The 23,673-nt window shown below is 40.0% G+C and overlaps 1 protein-coding gene across 3 annotated transcripts; it reads right to left on the reverse strand.

The window, feature by feature from the left end:
* Nucleotides 1-345: 345 nt before the first annotated feature.
* Nucleotides 346-22,459, reverse strand: polr3a (polymerase (RNA) III (DNA directed) polypeptide A). Of its 3 annotated transcripts, XM_070852062.1 has the most exons (32): nt 22,296-22,459; nt 21,486-21,621; nt 20,889-21,026; nt 20,010-20,181; nt 19,754-19,908; nt 19,181-19,420; nt 18,565-18,727; nt 18,065-18,201; nt 17,868-17,971; nt 17,640-17,781; nt 16,921-17,061; nt 16,720-16,789; nt 16,282-16,409; nt 16,068-16,206; nt 15,433-15,597; nt 15,018-15,190; nt 12,739-12,850; nt 11,544-11,662; nt 10,998-11,135; nt 9,443-9,613; nt 6,963-7,076; nt 5,718-5,753; nt 5,268-5,354; nt 5,084-5,166; nt 4,595-4,765; nt 4,197-4,290; nt 3,950-4,042; nt 3,507-3,671; nt 2,686-2,850; nt 1,761-1,892; nt 1,353-1,485; nt 346-1,270 (listed from the first exon to the last, which is right to left on the reverse strand). In XM_070852062.1, the coding sequence occupies exons 1-32, from the start codon at nt 22,337-22,339 to the stop codon at nt 1,122-1,124; spliced, it is 4,209 nt and encodes a 1,402-aa protein (XP_070708163.1). In that variant the 5' UTR covers nt 22,340-22,459; the 3' UTR covers nt 346-1,121. The 3 variants fall into 3 exon arrangements, with proteins under 3 accessions (XP_070708163.1, XP_070708161.1, XP_070708162.1); XM_070852060.1 differs by lacking the exons at nt 5,718-5,753; nt 20,889-21,026; nt 21,486-21,621; nt 22,296-22,459 and having other exon boundaries at nt 20,010-20,178; XM_070852061.1 differs by lacking the exons at nt 3,950-4,042; nt 20,889-21,026; nt 21,486-21,621; nt 22,296-22,459 and having other exon boundaries at nt 20,010-20,178.
* Nucleotides 22,460-23,673: the final 1,214 nt, after the last annotated feature.

Below are 23,673 nucleotides of genomic sequence, written 5' to 3' on the forward strand. Positions count from 1 at the left end.
CGACTTCAAGATGCAAACATTTCAGCCTAAAACCATCATTAAAGTTTGAGTTTATTGGGGAGTCTGGCCTACACAGCCTGCCACAGACAAAAAAAAAAGTGTCAGGAAATCACACAGTTTCTCGGAGTTCAAATTTAGAAAAAAAGTTGTGACATTATCTGAAGTTAGGGTGAAAAATAAATCAAGACTGATGCCGTGTCCAAATCCCATACAGCATTGTGATTCAGAGCAGTTTTTAGTATGGAGCCTAGTGTGTACTAGCATGGTGGTAAGAGTAAGAAAACAAATCTAGCCTTGAATTTGCTGTAAGCAAAGAGAAACATTATGTTACCGTGATTTTGTGGGTCATTTATTTTATTACATTACATACATTATTACATTATATGAACAAGCTTCATATAGAATGGGAAATTTCAACCTCAATGAACCTTTGCTGATCTGATCGCGTATCAAAACAAATTCTTTTCAGCAAAGACTAACTGAACTTCATTCCTGAAGTGGGTGCACATGAAAACTCTTTTTTGGCTAATCGAAGCTGTGGTGAAAAGCAGTTCATACTTTAATGCAAAACTAAGTGCCAAACCAGAACAGAATAAGTCTGCTTCATGATTAAAAAAGTAATTATTTCCCCAAGTCTTCATGTTGAGTATGTCACACATACAAAAGACTGCCAGAAACGTAGGATCAGCACAGTGTTCAGTGCCGTTTCACTGAGGGAACATCTAAATAACAGAGGAAACACACCGTTTTTTTTCCAAACAAGTAAAAAGAGTTTAAAGCATCTGAAGGGTTCTGTATCCCCCTCACATTTTACCAGATTCAAACTGAAAAAAGTAATTCCGCAACCTCTTACATGCTGACAAACTCGCTCTTTCTCTCTATATATATATATATATCTATATACTGCATGAACGCAGTGTTCTCACAGTCCATGGCATTAGCAACAATGTCACACGAAAGAAAAAAAGACACAATCCTATTTCCTGTTTGATGTCCAAAAAGGAAATTATCTGATACTTCGACAGGCACTTCTGTATTTCCTTAAGATAATCCTAAGATATCTGGCTTTGGAAAAAAAAACCAAAAAAAAACCTTCAAACATCCCTGCCGTTTCCTCAATGCTATGTGATCAGAGGTATATGGAAGTCTGCAGTGTCAAAGAGGAGAGGCCTGTGGACTGGAGAGGGATCCTTGTCGGCCTTGTGCAGGAGTTTAAACAGTCCTGTTCCGATATTCATTGGAATCCCCATAATGATGCACTCAGAAACACCTGAAAAAGGAACAGAGGAGACGGTTAAGACCCAATCAAGTCAAAGATTAAAACTCAATTTCATCATGGAGATGAAGCTTACCACAGACAGAGTCCTTTTGACCAAAGTAGGCAGCGTCAAAGAGATGATCAGCCGTTTTCTCGAAGGACGCCAGCATGAGGACGCTCTCCTTCATTTTGGCCAAACCGAACCGGGTGATTCCCAGAATCTCCCCCTTTATGGACGGAAGACAATAGCAGATCACTGTATCTCTGTTCTTGGCTTGTGTTGAATAAGTATTGTCCTTGGACGACTGTGTCAACAGCAGATTTTCGGAAGGATCATGCTCTTTTCCACATGTAACAACAGAATATGGCTTCGAATGTGGCCATAATCATGCTGATATATTGAATTTTACATGAAATAAAATGACCTATTGCAACTTGTTTCTTTGGCAGAAATTCAAATTTCTGACAAAATGTTGAGCGTTACTCCTTCTACTGGTCGCACCTTGTAGGACATGAGATCTGCGAGAAGCATGACGTGACGCCGATCAATACTCATTCCATGGTTCACCATGGTGTACTGGATCTCGTTGATGATGGTGGATCTAGCCGCCTCAATGCCTAAGGTCCTCTCGACCTAGAAAAATGCACAGGAAAGCTGTACCTTAAGATAATATGACAACCTACACAGACATTATTGAATACACAACGCAGAGGCAGCCTAAACTTTCAGCCACCTCCAACTTCTCATCATTTCCTTCGTCTGTATAGCTGCTGAGTCCAAATCATGCGCTACGGTCAAATCTCTCTGCATAAATATTAAACAGGTCTACTGGAGTCTACTGGAGAATGGGGTGGCCTCCTTTGTGACGCTATAAAAATAATCCTGCATCTTTTCTGGCTTCTGACAGACACGAGAAACACGTAAATGAGCCTCTGGAAGTCAAAATATGTCAACACAGATCAGAGCGAGTTAGAAACAACAGAACGCTGCGGCCCTCAACCATGTTTATCAAAACTGCCTCCTCATTTCTAGCGAGGTGATTTGCTGAGGAGGAGAGATTTAGAGGATTTTCCTTTTATTGTCAAGTGGAGGAAGCAAGCAATACACACATACATTACTAGCAGGTCCATGTGTGAGCATACAACTTTATTCTTTACAAAATGAGCCACTTTTAAAAAATATAACCTAAGAAAAAATAAGCTACGGCTTGAATTGAATCTCACTCAAATCCCCTTTGCCTACATTTCATTTGCAGGTTCATGTGTCCAGGTGATCCATGCAGAGCTTCTAAGCCTTTAGAACACAATCTGTCATGGTATCAGTTCACTCTCAGGTGTAGGACAGGTATGGGAGAAAAATAAGGATGCATGTGAGCCACTCATCCCAGCAACAGCATCACTGGCTTTAAATTTATCTTGACTGATACCTCATATGTATTGTTTGAAGTGGTCCTGCTTCCATTCACTCCATGCGTTGCCATGACAGCTCTCAGGTTGTCACCCTCCACCAGGAGTTTATACTTGTTCCTGCCGCTCTGCTCGTCAATGTGAATGACAGCTCGGGCAACCTCAGGTATTCCTTGAACCACCACCTTCCAAGTGAGGAATAAGAACAAGGTGAACAGTTATAAAAAGGATAGTTGCCACAGAGGCCTGGTGTCCTCCTCAAAGCTGCACAAATCAATACTGAGTGAAAGGTGCCACTTGTAGTAACAAACCCACAGAGAACGATTACCCAACTGTGCAGTTCCCCTTACGGCGCGGTTCCCCATCGTTTAGCAGTTTATGTGGCACCAAAAAACATCAATTCATGCACTGAATGTCAAAACCTACAAGGGTTCACTTTACAATGATAAAAACTGAGAAAAGCAGCAAATCCTCACACTTGAGGAGCTGAAATTAGAATTGTTGCTCGGTTAATGAAATACATGTAAATACATTTTCACACAATTACCTGATTGATTCACCAATTAGTTTTTTCAAGACAAGACGCTTTCAGTAAATTTTAGTTTATTGATATTCTCTCGTTCTACCTCTGCTGTTGTATTGTAAATGAGGAGTCAAGTCACCAAAGTAAGACAAAGCGAAAGCAAAAAGGAGGGTAGGTGTGCTCCAGATGTCAGCAGACATGCAAGCCACTATCACTCTGTTGAAGTGTGTGCTTGTTTGTGCCAAACAAAGCTGGTGCGCACAAGAAAAACTCTGTGTTTTCCAGGGTCAACTTTTCATTCACACATCAGATTCTCACCTTAGGCAGCTCTTCTTTTAGTGACTGCAGCACGTAGTACATGGAGCTTTTGCTGTTCTCTCGTGGAGACACACACACCACCGCCTCGCCGTGCACAGCGATGTCTCCTGGTTTCACTCGTAGTTTGGACATGCAGATGGAGTAACGCACTGTTTCTGCATTTACCTGAAATGCGAGAGAGGTAAAGCTACTACAGACATTCTTGCAACGAAACACAAAAGCACTAATCTATAATATGGAGGTTTAAAGCCTATTGATAAAATACAAATACAGAAAATAAGTAAATACTTTCGTAACACAACTGATAGAAATGATGGTCAACACTACAAAAATAAGATCCACGTTTTAACAAATCACAATGAATGTTCAATCAAAGCATGCGAAGAAGAGGGGATTTGAAATATTCACACACGGTCAGTAAAAATAAAAAAAAGCTCTGGTACCTCCAGCCGCAGCAGCCTTATTCTTTCCAGTGACAATTTCACCAGGATGAAACAGTCATCTGGTAGAAAAACCTCTTCTATGTACTCTGAAATCTGAGGAGGACAGCAAGTGACCTTGGCTTTACTACAGCTTAGTGCCTCAACGTGTTCATGTGTCATACAGTACTTCTTTTAGAGCTACTGGCGTCAACTCCTTCAATAATAATTGCATTGATTTATTGGTAAAATACGCTGCAGGTTGGAATACCTCTCCGAGAAGAGTCTTCTCTATCCTCCCCTTCACCAGCCTTGCAAAGTCTGCGTCATCTTCCACATCCAAGTGAGCAGTTATTATAGGGGTGCTGAGAGGTGAAAAGAAGACTTTCAAAAGATTATCCAAAACAAATTATGAATGTATTGCTGGATCCCAAAGAAACCATTTCTGTGGCCCATCAGAGCTAAATGCACTAATTCACTGCCCTAGCCACTGACTCAAGTGACCAATACTATGCTTCAATGAAAGTAGCCTTGGGCCTTTAGAGCTGCAGAACTCTCTAAAGAAGACAGTGATGTCTAGCAGCAAATGTCAAACATGAGAATTACTTCCATTCAACTTAAGAAGAATGGTCACAAGGAAACACAAAGGCCGCAATTATATAATTGTACCTGATGTTCTTGGAGGCATTGATGATCTCTTTGATTCGAGGCACCCCCAGAGTGATATTCATGGACGCTACGCCAGCAAAGTGGAAGGTTTTCAGGGTCATCTGAGTACCAGGCTCTCCGATGCTCTGGGCACACAGGGCCCCTACTGCTGAGCCTGGCTCCATCTGAGCTCTACACGTGTAAAAATAGGGAAAGAGCAAGGGAAAACTTGGCAGTTATTACACAAAAATTAGCCCTCAAATGAGTGTAGAGAGGAGTGTGCGTGTGGAAATAAAACAAGCTGATACCTAGAATAAAATGTACCATAACGCAATCTGCAAGAATTGTTTCGAATTTTTTCTTCTTCCAAAAAACACAATTTTTCGGTATGCAGAGACAAAAACAAATCAATCTGGCATTTGGGGAAAATTACCATTTTGATGAAAAAACAGGTAAACAAAACACGGAGCCTTAGAAAAAAAAAAAAAAACACGGATACAAGTCTTGTACCTCATGTACTTGTCTCTGCAGGTTCCAAGAAACTTCTCCAGCTGGGTGGGGGTGATGCGGTCCAGCTGATAGAGAACTTTCGGCTGCAATAAAGCAGAGAGAGAAGCGATCAAGTGTCATATACTAGTTGAGCTCAAGGATATTGCTGCATTCAGCACATTAATCCATGATATGTGGTACCTACCTCGCTGGTGCCATTGTCGTTAATGCCGTACTTGTCTCTGGTCTTCTTGATCCTTTCTGAGATGCTTTTAATAAATTTCTTTATTTCCTGTAGTTGAGAGGAGAGAATGTGGCTATTTCTGTGGTCAAAATCTCATTAATGTCTTTAAGAACAAAGACTGAAATGTGAGCAAACTGTATGCTGCTTGACACACCGTCATGCAATTGTTAGATTTTACGGGAGAACAGTTTAAGTGTCAGAAATGCAACCTTCCAGTAAATCGCTTTGAGCAGCGCTTCAAAAGAGAACAATCAAAATTCAAAATAGATATTAAGCTCAATGACGAGTTTAATTCTATTTTATAAGAGCACCAACGTGGTTATTAGATAAACTATTCATCTGTTCCAGCTCTTGTTGACACACCATTCTCGATTCAATGAAAGCACAACCCAGCATGCTCTGTCACTATACCTCCAGGTACTTCTCTGAGCCTGTGTCAGTTAACTCCTTCACAGAAAGGGGGGAAAGGTTCACATGTATTACTGCTGATATCACGAACTAAAAAGGTTTGCAAACAAGAAAACTTGAATAAGCACCAATTTACAGTTGCAGCACCATTAAGATGCACCTAACTTTTAAAACCTTAGCACAAGTTTTCATATCTTTGTACAAGAACAGTAACATTTATTCTGAAATACAGGTCGACATGTGGGTGCTAGCTGGATTTTTCCAGGTGAATTGCTTTATATCCATTTGTAATATCATGAAAAGACAATTGTGTTTTCTTGAAGAGGGATAGGCACATCTGCATGACGTTAATTTATCAAAAAGAATCATCATCACAAATGGTAAGAGAGAAACACTCGCTTGTTTACATTTTAGAATATATTGTATTATACACTAATGGTTCACATCCTCAGAAAAGGCTAAGATCTGCAATATATTTCATGTCATCTCTTTTCCCACTGGGTTTTTTGAGTTTTTCCTTCCCGAAGAAGGAGGGTCATAAAGGGCGGGTGATGCCTCAGACAGATCCACCGGACTGATCCTTTGGCCTCATCGAATGCTGGACTCTTTATTAGATTGTTTGTTCGCTAACACTTGTTTATTTCAGTGAACTTTGTAAAGCACTATGAGACACTCTGTTGTGATATTGGGCTATACAAATAAAATTGAATTGAATTGAATTGAATCAACAAATCCCTTCCCCAAACCACTTTCAAGCCTGTCTATGTGCCCAAAAATAAATGAAAACACACCATGCTCCTTCATTATGAGGAGCAAGGCCACTGTAGTTTATTTGGAGTGAATCCTTACACAAATACTCACTTGTACCAAATGTGTATCAATCCGTGGCCTAACCCTCGCCTTTGTTTGGGAGTGTGAGTGCTTCGAAAAAAAAGTTTCACTGAGTATGGTGTTAAACTAGCTTGAAGAAAAAAATCCATTTTCGGTGAAGATCCAGGGATTTTGTCTGTTTTTGTGAACTTTGGAGGAGGCAATAGGTCCTCCATGAACATTTCTGTATTTTCTTAAGAACTTACTGAGCCTACTTGAAGTGATTAGGCTCATTGTCTCTACAACTTCCTTTTTTTACCATATGGGAACCAAAAATGATGACAGCTTTCCTGACAAAGTCATCGTCTTAATAAAACAAACAAAATTCAGAAAAAAATTACAGCTTTGATAGACGGTGCAGTGCTGTGATACGGTTACCTCCAAGAAGCTGTCTCTGCAGCACAAAAAGTCAGCTCGCATCATGATAGCATCCGCAGTGAGGACCAGCTCGTTCTGACTTAGAGCGGGCTCGTCTGGACAGGAGTAGACCGCCTGAGGGAGAGAGGGGCGGATCAAAAATGAGATAACTGGCAGCTAACATGACAGGAGCAGTCACTCCTGACAGATCAACAGTTTCTGATAGCTGCCTCACTCCAGAGGTAACAGCTGCTGATAGCAGACTCATCTGACACTACTCCAACCTGATCCCAGAGGAAATATGACTGGAACAGAACCATTTTTCTCATTACATTTATTCTGATCTTGATTTCCTGGCTTTTGCTATAAAATCAGTACATTTGCTTGTAATTAGATCTTGACACACAGATGGTAGCCGCCTTACTGTTAACCAATGAAGGATAGATAGATGGAGAACAGACAGAAACAGGCACATAATAACAACGGTTGCTGGTTCACTATGATCCAACACCTACTTTTATTGTTCTTGCATTGTCTTTTATGCAATTTGTACCACACTTTGTGCTCATTTCATACGCAGTGGCAATTCATATAAATAGAAACGCCTTGCCTTTACAAAACAACATGCAGCGGAAGGTGTTCCTGCTGAGCTCACCATTTCCGGGATCAATCTTCTCTTGTAAAAATGCTATCAATTACTCACAGTGAGAAACACGCATGGTATTTTAAACTGATGGCAGACACAGTAACACTAATGACAAGTAAATACGAGAATGCTGGTCGACAATCTTTTTTCTGATGACTGTTACGGCACATTTCTTATGGTCTGACCATAGAAATTTGTGCTCAATTCACAAACATGATTTAAAAGGTTGTCTTGTTTTCTGCGTTTGTTAATTGAACATATAGGCTGTTTTATTGCCTCGCTCAAAAGTTTTACTAGCAAACCTTGAAGAGCACCAGAAACTTGATTCATTTTATTTGTAGTTTCACGGCTTCTCGGCCAATTAGGGACCAATAGCGGTTCTAATCCTCAAATGAAAAGCAACAACAAGGTAAATGATCTTAGCAATGCCAAACAGACGGAGTAAACACAAGACCTAGAGAGGAATCTAATGCGACGTCACCAGACTGCAGGCCACTGATTGGCCAGGGAGCGGCGTCACTTGATGAGTCATGAGCGTGACAAACCCACCGTTTTTAAAACCCCGGAAACATTTCTGTGTTATTATTTCTGTGAACGAGGTAAACGGATACACGCAAACCAAACGCTCCGTGTCCTTAGTTGTGTTTGTTTGTGCCGTATACAAATTAGGCTACCGGAGTTTCGGCCCGCCTTGCTCTGACGACCCCGCCCACTTTGAAGTAGTACGCTACTGTAATGGAAACACAACCATACCGTGCTGAGTCGAGTAGAGTCGAGTCGTGCCGAGTAGAGCTGAGTAGGTACTAGTGGAAACACGCCTTTAGACATAAAAATTACCTTGAGATCAGAACTCCTTTAATAACCCTGTTATCTATCGAATCAAGATTGGAGTACTAATGAAATTGCTCAACAAGACCACTGTCCTGCAGGGAAAATCAATTTTAACTTCCTGTAATTTCATCTAATTATGCAGTGTCTGAAATGCGGTGAGATTTGCAGGTAAAAAAATGAATTCGCTGTAATTTTAACTGCTCATGAATGCGTGTTTTCACATGAGGAGCTTATCTGCTAATGAGCTGCCACTCTGGCTATCAGCAGGCTCCTCACTGCGCTGGTGGTTGTTCTCCCCGAGCACCAGCACATATTAACGTTACACACATTTAAAAGGCTTCCCTTAGGCTACACTGAGCCACAGCTATCAGACAGATAGCATACATATTCAATGTATTGCACAGGGCTGACTGTGCATCCGTCCCCTTTTTTTGTGCCCTTGTATCTGTGAGGTTGAGCATTTTGGAATTGATTTGATGAAAATAGAGTCAATGGCAATATATTAATCAATCATAAAAATGCATAGAAGTGCCACAGATGAACGTGAGCTACTCCAGCACCATTTTCACCATTTTTTCCTGTCAATTTCTGCCCCATCTTCCAGCCTAACCACCACCTAGGCAGATTGTTTTTTGAAGCCACATTTATCTAGGCCAATTTGGCTGAGCCTTAATAAGTGAAGGCTTCTTTCTCTCCAACATAATCACTCCTTTTTTTTCCTAACAGATAGAAAACAGACTAAACATTAGCATGTCAAACTCTATGTAGTAGCGTGCAATGCACATTCTTTGTCCATGACAGTCGAGACAGGGACATGAAAGACCAAACAAAACAAAAATGAAAGACTAGTGGAATGATTAAGTAATGTGACTGCACTAACAACAGGGGTTATGTGAGGAATTGTCTGAGTGTGAAGAGAAAACTAAAAGAAAAACCTTAAAAATCAGTAACGGGCAAAAAGAAAGAAAATGCCAAGCCAAGGAGATCCATAAACAAATAACTATCCGCTCCCAGTTTATCTCACCCGGATGTTGTCTAGGACTCTCTTAAACTCCAGAGGCTCATCCTTTCCCTCCATGGCAGCGGGGTCCAGACCATCCCCGCCATAAATAAACTGGATGATGTCGCCGGTGGAGCTGCGCACTGTCAGGTCGTACTGTGAGCACAAATCCTCCAGGGACTTAACCAGGCGCCTCTGTCCAAGCACATGCAGGAATGCAAAAAATATCAGTGACATATGAAACAACTCAAAAAAAAGCTCACTCAGTCTCCACAGACCCGAAAGTATACTCAAAGTCCAGACACATATCTGGAAATACATCTGAGATGCAACACTGTTCAACTGTAAAAGTCTTCCAGTATTCAGACTCACATTATATATTCAATTTGAATACGTCTCCATGTAGTGCAACAAATGATTAGTTGATTAATTTAATAGCAAAAGAAGTATTATATTTTGATAATGGATCAATCATTTAAGTAATCTATCATCCGGAAATGCCAAACATTCACCAGTTCCTGCTTTTCACCGTTTAATATATTTTTTTAATTTACTGTCTGGCTTGGGACTGTTGATTGGACAATATAAACAATGTGAGGAGGTCACCTGGGACTCTGGAACTTGTTATGGGCAATTCTGGCATTTTGTGTTTTTAGACAAAACAATTATTTTTGTCTGCATTCATTTTGATTAATCAAAAAAAAAAGACATTGCTCAGTAACACTTGTGAGATGAAAAGTATGTTGTGTTGTGCTAAATGTTGACTTAAACCTGCAAGAAAGGGGGCAAGTTATAAACACAACTTCGATATATTGTCCCTTTTTAAGTTGATAGGGCGAACGTTTTAGAAAATAGTCGCATATTTGCGCAACCAACAGTTATGGAGCAACATTATCAATCATTTGGAGTCGTGTTTCTGGCCATCTGATTAAGCTGTTTTTGGTCTCAACCAACTCTTTTTCCCTGAAAACAGCTGTGGCCCAAAACAGTACTGCGAGAGCTGTGAGAGTTTCCCAAAACAGAAAAGTTGTAAAGCTCCATAAAGCTGTGAGGTGCTGCAGATTCAGGTGATAAGTCTTTGTAGGGTCGTTGCTAGGGAGCAATCCCTTTCACATTGTCTTCACAATGTCATTTAAAAGTATCAATTATAGTCGTTTTAAGTGGTGTCTATAAATACGGACTCCTAAGACTTCTTGAGACAACAACTTGCGCTCTAGAAACTTGCGATGGTCATTTGTCACCAATTTACTATTGTATTACATAAGAAATCAAAAGATCAACGGATTAATTGAAAATAAAATTGCTACAATAATGGATGATGAAAATAATCATTAGTAGCAGATCTATAATTTGTCATGGAGGCTTTTCTGTTTTGAGAAACATCTCAGCAAACCTTGCAAAGCATTAAACACAGAAATATCAGCAGTGAAGAAGTAATAGTTGACATTATGGACCAAATGCCATAAATGCATAAATGCCAAGCACAGTCTACTGGAATACTGGGATAAAGACCTTAAAGGATACCGCAGGTGGGCACACACTTTCATTTAGAATCTTGGAAAAAGTGCTCAGGCATTACCTGCATGTATCCAGTCTCTGCAGTTTTGACAGCGGTGTCCACCAGGCCCTCCCGGCCAGCCATAGTGTGGAAGAAAAACTCTGTGGGTGTCAGGCCAGAATAGAAGCTGTCAGCCACGAACCCTTTAGCAGCAGGCAACTATAGAAAAAAAAAATGTTATTAAGCAATTATGCAGGTTTCTGTACATTCCAGAAACATATGAAACATGCCTACAGCTTGTGGCCTTGTTCTTATCCTATTGTTCACTGTTCAATATGTTATGGGAGATAAATATGAATAGAGACAGTAATAGAAAGCAGTGACACATTGCTTTAGCCAATCAAAAGCTTGAGCAACATTATAAACAACTATTGAATAATGTACTTCAGAGAGTCATGTATGAGAAATTAATATTCAAATAATTAAAAAAAATTGGAAACGGTCTTGTGGAACGTCATCGGCAGCCACATGAATCACTCTATACCCCAACATAGTCTGAATGCAATCTGTATGGTCCCTTTGAGCAATATATAGCAACATAATTGAAATCATTCAATTGGATCTTACTTTTGAGTGCTTTTCAAAGTGAGGCAGGGAGCGATTCTCAAAACCATCAGGCACTCGAGAGCCACTTATAGCCTGCTGGCCCACACAGGCAATCATCTGAGAGATATTAATGAAGGATCCTGTATGCATACAGGGGAGACAAACAAAAACTGAATATCAATGGAATACAAGAAACACAACACACACAGATTCATGATTTAGTATCTATTTGTAGCTGCAGCGCCAAGTGTTTTAGATGCAGATTTTTTTTTGAGAAATACTGACTTTAAAATCGATTCACTTGGATTTTGTGTTGTTCCCACACACACCTTTATAAATGGGACGACAAACTTGACTCCTAGAAAGAAAAAAAACTTTTTTTTTGTCCTGGAAGGGGATGATAATATCTTTAATCTACCTTGATTGTTAATGTTCTTTCTAAAATGTATTTGTTTTCTTGCTGACTGTATGAGGCAGAATTAATTCTCTCTCTTTGTTTTCTTTGTTCCAATGTCTCACTATAGGGAACTCTGTTATCAGAGAACAGGGGTTATATGATAAGTAACCTCAAGTTTTGTTGCCTTAATGTTAAAAGTCAGATTCAAGAATATTTATAGTTGTGCCTGTTACCTTTTGCTTGCTCAGCTATCCTGTTTTTTTTTCCTTTTTCTTTTGGAGAAAGTTTGTCTGTTCTCCATTTGAGGGTCTGCTGCTGGTGGTGTTAATAAGTCCTGGTATTATGGGATTATGAGATGCGAGAAGGTCAGGCTTTGTCAAGAGAAAACGGTTTTCCCTCACTTGGAACCCTTCGTAATGTTATTTCCCCTAACAGTATGTGGAGCGCTGTATCTTCCATTGTAACTCAGTATTATATATCATACATACTGGCCAGGGATGGGGTCTGTAGAGGTATGGATTTGAGGTAATACACAATTTCCCTGTGACTGTTTACCCACATAAACTAAGTTAAGTTAAGTTACATTTTTAAGAGGCTGAGCATTTCCTGCTTGTTTTTGGAGGTTGCTGCCACACTAACAAAATATTCACTGATTAAGAGGACATTCCTAAAATGACAATCTTAAAAGCTCCTGCTGTGGTTTTCCCAGTTCCACCCATTACCCCAGCATTCACAAAAAACATCTTCTACTTAAATACACCTGGAGCCAAATTAAGATTTCATTATAATTAGTACAAGTTTCCTTTGCAGCAAGCTTACCCTTGGAGCCACAGAGGGCCATGATCAGAGGGCTGTTGCTCTTGTCGAGCTCCCTGAGACAGGCACTGCCAGCTCGGTCTCTGATGACCGACAGCTCTCTCAAGATGAGAGCCTGTTGACAGAGACACACAAAATATACAAATGTTTCAGTTCACACCGACTGAAAGATGCATGTTAATATATGATACTTAATCTTTCCAGTACACTAAGACTTTTTTCCTCTCGAGTGGGTAACCACTCATTGTCACTCTAGCTTGTGTGCAATCTTTGTAATTCTGTAACATCCACAATAATCACTTTCCATCCCATAAAAGGGTACGGGAAAATGGACAGGAAGAAAAGGAACAAAGAAAGAAAAGGAAGAAAAAACACTAAATGAGACCATTAACCATTACACTCCTCTACTAGAGACTAATAGTTGTACAATTTAGGTGTTATATTCTCCAGCAGGGCTGCTGTTACTGTTGTGGTACAATCAAACCTAATGCACTTCCTCCAATACCAATTATCGGTGTTTGGATTAACAATGCAAGGGTTCTGGTTTATTGTGACAGCAGCTAACGACAACAAAGCTCAGTGTGTTTTTTGGTGACCTGCAAGTGAAAGGATGTCTATTAAAATTGGGCTTTTAGGTCTTTGTTTTTTTTAGACATCTAGATTACATATATATAAAATTACATAAGCTTCTTTTCAACAATATTTCAGTCACTGTATTTCAACAGATAGTAGTTTCTGCCAGATCTCATGGACTTATTGCCTGGCAAGAGCTACACTTAAATTAAAAGTTAAATCTTGCATATATTACAGGTTTATTAGCGAGATGTTACCACAGCAATGGTGACGATTTACTTCTGGCTGCGATTTAGTTTAATTAACCCTAGAACACTAACGTTGGGTGATTTTCACCCACGCGACTGTGGTTCCCAGCTCCATTATTTTTTATGATTCACACAGTTGTCAGTGATGCAGGGAGACTGTGCCTTCACCGGGCAAGGCACACGTCCCAGGAACGGGTGGCCCGAAGAACAACAGTTCTGACAACTGACAATTTTTGCAGTTGAACAAGTTGTCAGTGTTTTAAGGTGGACAATGTCTAATAAAGTGTCTGTCTTGGTGGCATTTCTAATGTCAGCCAGCCTGCTCTTATAGCACGACAGCTTTGCTCAGCTGCCGAAAGGAAATTAAGAAGCTCACCAACTGATTAATATCCAGTTAATTTTCATTTACCGCGCCTTGGACTACTTAGCATCCCTTCATTTTCAACGGAGAGTCTGAGTCAGAGTGTGTCACACCACTGTGGAGTTAGCCCTAGTGTGAATTATCCTGTTAGTGCCGTGGGGTAAGAAAGGGTCAGTTGCAAAAAAAAAAAAACACATCATTAAAGGAATCACATGAGAACAACTGAGAGTTTGAGTCAGAGTTTGAATCAGGTTTGGTTGTAGCCTCAGCAACGGCACAGTAGCCACTGCCTACAGAACAACGGTACGTGAATAACGCTGAAGACTGTTTAAAGCCACCCTCCTTTATATGTATTGTTGGCTGAACAGCTGCAGTGGAATTAGCTTAATTAACTTCATGGTGTTAATTAACTTCCTTACCAGAGGTGGAAAGTAACTAAGTAGTACATTTGCTCAAGTAATGCACTTAAGAACAAGTTTGGGGTACGTGTACTTTACTTGAGTATTTCTATTTTTAGCTACTTAATACTCCTACTCTATTATAGCTCAGGGGCAAGTATTGTATTTTCTATTTCACTGCATTTATCCGACAGCTTAGTTACTCGTTATTAGTTACTTTGCAGTTTCAGATTAACAATACAAATCAAAATCAATGTATAAGTCTGATATCATTATATCAATAAGGTTTTATTGGTCCCCATGGGGAAAATAATAAGCTACCCAGCAGTATGTACAGTAACATAAAATAAAGGATTTAAAATTAGCTGCACATTTGCCACCTAACCTACTATATATTATTCTGAAATTAGTACTTTAACTTTTTGTATTTCAAGTATATTCAAATCCACCAGCTTATCCGGAATCCCATCTTGCCTGTTGTTAGACACTGACTTACGAATCGAAATGCAACAAAACGAATTGGTTTATTAAATCACGATGTTGTTTTCTCATCATATTCCAATCTGAAAATGCTCCAGAAGGTTTCATTTGTGTATTGAAATCACAAACAGAGAGTGTCTGCAGACCACTCTATCTGATTTGAGTTTTGCACCTTGTCACCTTTTTCAGACAGTTTGCAGATCTGCTTGCCGTCACACCTACCTCCAGAGTCTCCTCTGCCGTGCAGCCAGGCTGCTGCTGCAACTTGCCCGTCTGTAGAGCTTCGATGTATTCGTCACACTTTTTGTAACCATCATCCAGCAGGTCATGTTTGGCCTTCAACAGGCCCTGGCCAGGTGTCACATCACCAATACCGATTGAAAAGCCCCGGTTGGCTGAAAGTTAGGGTTTAAAAAAATATATATATATCATTAGAAATTATAATCAGTGTTTCTTTGGATTATCCAGCTTGTAGAATTGCTTACTGTTGACTATAAAATGACCTACTATGTACCTACTACAGAGGGTCACTGATTCTATACAAGTTATCCAGATATAATTCTGCTGAGATTGACAGATATCTCAACTTTCAGTGCATTGTGAGATACAAGGTAACAAAACCGTGGAGATCACCTACACAGATATACTGGGGCAAGTCTTGCCAGGCGGGACATGGCGTTAGCAGCCTCCAGCTGTCCCCAGTCTCTCAGCAGAATGTAGAAGATGTTGTTCTTTGAGCCGGATCCCAAGGTGCCTTTGTCCATGCTACCACACATCAGCTCACTGTTGTGGATCACCACGACTGGGAATGTGATAAGGAAATGTGACAAGAATTGATGCCATTAGGTCCAGGGTGAATAGGGCGCAGCGTGACGCTCGCCTGGTGACACCAGGTGTTTTCCTGAGAGGGCTGGTGAACGCTCAGCGTGAGGGGAAGATTGTGTTTTAAATTATAATTACATTGAAATCAAAGAGTAAGATAATGAAAAAGAAACGTGGTCCTCATAAGCAAAAAGAAAATTTGATGCTATCATTTTTAATTGGTTTTTGTGGCCATTTTGTGAACATGTGTTTGCACGGGAGGTTTGTGATTGTTTTTTGGACTATGAGATGTGAGGTTTTTGCTGCTGATCTCTGTTGTGAAAGACATCGCAATCAATCAATCAATGAGATTACCTGATTAAATAAAGGTTGTAATAATATTAAGCATCCGGACTTAGGCAAAAACCATTTGGTGCGTTTATTTGACATTTTTTACTGACAAATACTCACACGAATCATTGGAACAGAGGTCCTCCCCCTTGCCACAGTACTGTTTGCCCTTGGTCCGCAGGTTGGCCTTGACTGGACATTCTTTACTCGGCTTCAGAATGAGGCTGAAGATCTGTTTGCCTGTCCACAGAGCCATAGGCTGATGGAAACACAGCAGAGTATTAGTGGCAATTCACAAATCCTGTTGCACAACACGCTCATCGGAGTGTAGTACCTTTATTATAGCCGGGCGGGGAAGAGAGACCTTAATTTTTTCATCTTTGCCGACAAGGATTGATGCCACTATCTGACAGGCTTTTGATCTTTCAAAGAAGGTATCCTTCAGGGTCAAGAGGTAAGCCCCTAGGAGGTAGAAATATGCTGTGAGGTTAATTGAAATGCAACACAGTGGATTTTCAAATCTTGCCAAAGCGCTCCCCCATCAGTTAGAAAAGGGTTAATTATTATAAAGATGATTTGTATTATTTAAGCATTTAATTGAAATGTGTTTATCCATTACTGACCACTTTATACATCATATTCTACTGGATATTACAGTTTCCTTTTATTAGTGATAAACAGTTCTTCACCTGTGACTCAAAGCGCAAGGAGCCTCACATCATATAGAAACAAAAAAGGACTGCAATCGGCTGCTACACGTCACAGCACTCACCTGTCAGAAAATCCTGAATAGCAGCAATCAGAGGTTCACCATTTCTTGGAGTGACAAGATTAGCTTTTGTCTGGAAGAAAAGATCATTTTTGTCAAACTGCTGTAAATTTCCAGTGAACAACACTGTTCCCAGTAGGCTTTAAGTGCTGTGTGCTGCTGTGTGAATACTGTACCAACCGCGTGTGCTGTGGTGATACATACCCCCATCAGGACGAGAGCCTCGGCTTTGGCCTCTTCAGTCTGAGGTAGATGAAGGTTCATTTCATCGCCGTCAAAGTCAGCATTGTATGGGGTGCACACACACTCATTGAACCGAAACGTCCTGTGAGGTTTGACTCTGGCCTGTATGTTGGGGAATAGTAAAAATCAATGTCAAACATAAAGAAGCAACACCACAAAGGCTTAAAACATGATCAGAATAAAAACACAATTACAACACAGTTAAAGCTAGGGAGTGTTCTGTTCACAGCAGCAGTCAGACACCTGTGGCTGATGGGTGCACATCAGATAATTATCTTTGGCCAGCAGATACTTTTGCTTTGATTTCTCCTATTTTTTAGATGTGTATACATCTTTTCTGTCCAACGGATAAAAGCAGTAAGTTTTGATCTTTGCACTGAGCCTGAACTTTACTTTTGCACGCCAACTTTGCAAGGTAGGTTGAGAGTAACAATGAGGTGTGAACCAATAAAAGGAAACAGCCAAAACCAATGGTATTTTAGGCTGAAGGGGAGAAATACAGCCTAATTTAACAAACTGTAAAACTTTTTCCTGTGTTGGTACAAGAAGAAGAAAGCTGTGGCAAAGAAAACAGACGTTTTTGTGATGCTTCACTTACAATCTTTAACATTTCTAACCCTTTCTGCTAAGGGGTTTTACAGGAGTTGAGAAATTAATTGTGTGTCAAAAACTAAACTTACGATGTGTGCCATGATGCTGAGTTTGTGCAGTGAGGGTTGTCGATTGAAAAGGACGATGTCTCCGTCTATGAGGTGCCTTTCCACCACATCACCAAACCTCAGCTCCTGAGCGATCTTCTCACGGTTTCCGTATTTTAAAAACCTGACAGAAAAAGTGGATTAGTTTTGATGGTGAACAACATCAGATAAGCACTGGTTTTAATTTGCGTCAGACACAGCCAGCCTCACCTTTTCATCTGAGTGTGGCGATTCTGGATGAAGTTGGCCCCGGGGTGCACATCAGGACCGTTGCGGACGAGTTTCCTCATTAGCTCCAGGTTGGCTTTGTTCACCTATAACAAATTAAAGATCAAATTAAGATGACTTCAGTTCTGGTACAGAAGGGGTTATTTGGAGCATGTGCTGTGCGTTGGAGCAGAGCTTACCCTCTCAGGGTACGTCAGGATTTTGGCCACATGAACGGGGACGGCCACCTCATCGATCCTCAGATTTGGGTCGGGAGAAATGACAGTTCTGCCAGAGAAGTCCACTCTTTTCCCCGAGAGGTTTCCTCTAAATCGACCTGAATTTTTACGGTTAGTAAATTAGTCTGTGATTCAAAATGTTCGGTATAAGCAGAGGACAACATGAATACCAGCCAAATCGATGGATATCACTATTGACTCAACATTTCAGACCATCATATTTAAATGGCAACACAAAAATCTCTTAATCTCTGAGTGGGCATGTTTGAAATAAGTGTCTGAATCTTTTTTATACTGCACCTGACCATACAGTACTTTATTCTCCACATAAAAGGGGTCAGACAAAAGGCAGGTTGACAGATTTTGAGGAAATATTTTATGTATAGTGTCCAATCTCCAGAAAAACAAATTTAAATAAATGTGAATATTGATAAAATTCCACATCTCAGGTTTTAGTATACCTTGTTTCCCCTTGAGTCTCTGCACAAAGCCTCTGGTCCATTTCTTAGGTGCCATGTTGAGCGGGATGCCAGAAAGCTCACTGTTGATGTAAAGAGCACACTGCAGCTGGAGGAAATCCCAGTCCTCCATGATCATCTGGGTCTTCGCCCCTGTCATTCGATGCTAAATGATAAAAGAGTTTGTTAATGTGGGCTCTAATAAGACACCTGAGAGATGTATTTCAGATATTTTTAGTTGTAAGGCTGATAACGAACTTTCAGACCAGGGCCTGAACAGTCATCTGATAACAAACCTGAGCAACTTTGAATGTGTAGAAGAGAAATGTTCTCATTTTGGGATGATAGAGCAACCAGAAATTCACCTTTAGCTTTATTACTAAGAAGCTGTATGCTCAGATGTATTAAATGTGATTTATTCTAGCTGGAAGCTGCTGGAATCTGAAAAAAAAATCGTATGCTTCCCTTTACTGAAGGCTGATATCAGTAGGTTATGGCCACTTGGTCACCACAGATGATTATTTTGATAGTTTGCTACTTCAAACTAGAGGCCAAAGTCTAGCAGGTCCCTGCAGATGCACGGGACAGAAGGTAGCCACTGTCAATGATAGATACCAACCTTTTTGATGACATCATTAAGGAAGATTATCTCGGTGAGCTTCATGGTGAGGTCGTCCTCGTTAGTGCCTGACTTCAGGTCGCTGACTACAGAGGGTCGTATGCAGAGGGGAGGCACCAGGAGGCGAGTGAGGATGAGGTCCGCAGGTTTCCCTGCTTCAGGGTTCATCAGCAGCAGGGGAATGTCTTCTTGGGGAATTCTCTTGAACATGTTCAGTACCACCAGAGGGTTCAGGTTTTCCTGGTGAGGAATTGATTAGCAAGACAAAATCAGGCAAAATACAGGGACACACAGGGTTTCTACCAAGGGCTAAATCTTGTATGAAAATGTATGCATGTTTTTGATAATACTTGTCTCCATGCCTCAGTTTGAAGAATATAACCATGATTTTCTACAAATTCCCTTTTTCATTTACTAAAATGTACTAAACCTCTCAAAGAATCAGTTTTTGGTGTTAAAATCTGCATTTTTTCCAACTTCACATGAGAATATAAAGCACTGCTTCTGCTGTAGGCAGGTTCATTATTTGTCATTCCACAGCATGGTGCAGTAACAAGGGTGTACAAAGGTCACCTGTGCTCTGGTCAACAGAGGCTCCATCACTTTGTTGTGCTCGATGGCGATATCAAAGGACTGCAGGAAATCTGACACAAAGGAATCCACCGCCTTCTTAGTTGTTTTATACTTCTCATGGATGATCTTAAGCAGGCCACACTTTTTCACTGGTCCTGAAGAGGGAAAAGAGACACATGAATCATCCTTTCTTAATGATTACATAATGATGGCTGTGTCAAATGTAAATATCAGGACTGAAAATGTCTCTTTTCACCATTGAAAGCGGAACAGCTTAGACAGATTGTCCTTTTGCGGCATTTATCAGAGATCTTCTTCTTTAGTCCTCGTTTCTGGAGATAGGCCAGGTTGGGCCTTTTCAACAAATCCATGAACTGCAGTTTCTCCTCTTTCGACAGCATTATGCTTGAGCATGTCTTGCAAATCATCTGGAGACATGACAAAATGCCACATTAGTGAGAGAAATAATGAGAGAACAGGATCAGTGTCTCACATAAATATTTACATCATTAAAGGCAATATTATGGCTGCATTACTTTAGGATATAAAAATATAGAAGACAACAACAACTTAGGGAACTGACAATATACAAAAAGTGTGGTAAAACTATAATAAAAGCTTGATTTACATTAGCATACTGGTGATTTATACAGATATTTACTTGTTTAGGAGATTAGAAAGGCTGAGCTACTTCTAATTTCTCCTTCTTTTTGTTTTACCTCTAATATTGTGAATATTTTTAATTTCCTTTTTTCTTTATTATTTTCTTTATAATTACTATTATTTTTCCTCACTATGAATTATACATAGATATTGTAAGAATTAGAATAAAGCATAAAACAGATTTTAAAAAAACAGATTGAGCTAAAGTATAAACTCACAATTCTCTAAAACTGTATATTCTACCTGCTCTAAGTTCAATACTCTAGTGACACCTAAAGGCAAAACGGTATGTCTGCTTGCTGCATACCAGATGGAGGTATCTTTGTTAATTCAACTTCAATACTTCTTCTTGTACAGTGTGGAACATGAACCTTCTGAGTTAGTTTTATAATATTTAGCCTTTTAATGTGAATTTATGGTATCTGTATTTTTCATATACGGTGTCAGTTTTTGCATTAGACTGTAAACTTGCCTGTAAGATTCCTATGATGGCTTTGAAGTAGCCGACATGAAAACATGGCAGCTCCAGATCCAAGTAACCATAATGTCCCAAGCAATCTGCCAGGTTCTTCCCACATGTCAAACAGGGTCTGTCTTTCTCACTGGTGCCCTGCAGGAAACATAAGAGCAGAGGGACGAGCCTGATGTATGAGCATGGATGACAACCACATAAAGTAGTTTCATATCAGAAACGGAAAACAAGAATATATGATTTAATATTACATAATCCTAAATCCATACAAACAGCTCATTCACATCAAGCTGAATAAGTGTTAAACCTATGCAGTTATGTGTGCATCAGTTTGATTATGTTGATGTCTGACGGGTTGTGCAGAGTGCAGCACCTGATAATATGGATAACATATGCAAATAGTTAAACTCACTGCAAATCCATTGAAAACTTTTGACAAAATCTACAAAACTGAGAAGGTTAAAGATTGTGTAGACATACAAAAAGACCTGGCTCAATAATTGACAACAAGTAGCGTAAGATTGTTTAGTAGCCCAACTAACACACATAAAACCCTGAGACAGAGCAGAGTAAGAAGCGTCTGTGTCCATGTCTTACCATCCGATGGTCCAGCACTCCATAGGGCAGGGGAGTGTGTTTGGTGTCTTGACTGTACAGATTCTTACTGACTACCTGGATGTGGGCCTGCTGACGCATCTGCTCAGCAGATTTCATCCCAAAGCAGATGTGGCTTCTGTAAACAGGAACAAACAGTCAGGCAAAGAAAATCACGGTGCTGATATCACAGAGTGACATCAACAGGATGATGTCTGCTTTACGGTCATATCAGCAGCAGCGTTGCTTGACCAAACTAAAAGATTAGGGAGTCAGCCCATCCACCATCATCAGACACTAGTGGACTTACTAGTGAATCTGAACATTTATATTCAGATGTTCACATTTTGAAAAGTTAATTTACAAGCCTGAGTAGAGTATACAAGTGTTCCTGCTAGCGATGAGAAGCAAACTCTAACTTAAAACATGTGCAACTTATTTAATTGGCGCCAAGTTCTGAATAATCTATGCTCAACACAGCACACTATAGTTGTTGTAGATTTAAATGTATTTTACGTTCGTAGATATTATTCCGATAAAACGAGCTAGCTCAGCAGCTGCATTTCCAACTATTTGACAATAACGTCTCTTCATTCAAAGCTAACTTTAACTACTGTATCAGAACTACAGCTACATGAAGTTAATACCACTGAACAACTGGCTGCTCAATAGTAGTCACTGAGTCACTATTCAAGATTAAAGCAGTAAATAAACAACTTGTCAATATTAGCTACACTGCAGACTAACTGCCACCAGCTAACCGGCGAGCTAACTAGCTAACGCTAGCAGTGCTCCTCAGTATCTCATACTCACATTTTTTTGGCCACATCTGTCTCTCTAAACTGCTCCTTCACCATTTTGGCAGCTTCTCCTAAACAAATAACAAGAGGGCTAATTAAATTGTTATTGTGTCCTCATTTCAGCGGGCTAGGCTGTGTGTTTGACCGGCACGCTGTCACTTCTCTTCCCCATGTTGTGGAGATGCTAGCAGTCAGCAGCATGCAATGTGTTGATAGCGTGTGAGCCACAGCAGCGCTGCCTTCAAGGTCAATCGGTAATTTAGAGACCACACTCCTAAGTGGTCAAAAACTTGACAGAATGGGACTTTTAGGGAGCATGTAGGGAAGCAGTTTAGGAGCTTGGCCGGAGGTAAGTGTTCTTTTGGCTAATGGAATATCTAGAACATGAACTAAAGGTATGTGCGGATTTGTCTTCTTACTACAGCTGTGATGCAAAGTGTGTATGCTGACTCTGGTTTTATCGTATCGTCTATTTGGTTGCTCTGTCGATTTATAAACACTGCGAGAATCTGCTGCATCTGCTGATGAGACGACGAAAATTCCGCATTTATGACTAACTTTGTGCAAAAGTACAATTTTACAAGAAGTACTTGAAAGCAGCAAAATTCTAAGCACAACAACAGTAAGAAAGAGAGGTCACGAGGCACGAGCAGTATCAAGTGAGTGGCGACACCTATCGGCCAAAAGGTGTGACAGTGAATTACTTTACAACATAAAATCACAGAAATAATCCTGACTAGAATATTTCATGGGAATTTATTTATGTACTCAAATGTGCATTTATTGTCAACCCTGTCTTGTTTACATGAATTCAATAATATTTTAGAAAACGGACCAGTGTGCACACACTAGACCGGTACACTGCAAATGCAATGCACTGCAAAAAAATGACACTGGAAATTGGGAAAGTTTTGATAAAGCAGCTAATCTGGCTTTGTCTGTAGCTCAAAAATAGAAATACCACATGTAAAACTCATTATTCAACAATCTGTAACGAATAGATTCACTCTGTGCACAAACAGGAATGTGAAAACAACAACATCCCGAATTCTTGTGCTGCAGCCAATAGATTCCTGTATGGGAGTGCTGCACCTTAAGAAATAGCTGGAATCATAAAACCAAACAAATAGCGTTTGAATAGTATTAAATAATCAAATAAATATTATTTCAAACTTTGTGTGACACGTGGTATGTTAATGCTTTGATCGTTTAATGAGGTGTATGTGCTCAGTGTCTTCAAGTAGGAGCCTGAGGGCTAAATGAGTGGATAAGGGAATGAACGTATCCTCTAAAGACTGCAACAATCTCTAAAAACATATGGGTGTGGATATGTTTGAGCATGTGTGTCCATATGTCTGCTGCCATACATTTTCATATTCATATGTCCCTGA

This window comes from Pempheris klunzingeri, chromosome 20 (genome assembly GCF_042242105.1).
Source record: "Pempheris klunzingeri isolate RE-2024b chromosome 20, fPemKlu1.hap1, whole genome shotgun sequence".
NCBI lineage: Eukaryota > Metazoa > Chordata > Actinopteri > Acropomatiformes > Pempheridae > Pempheris > Pempheris klunzingeri.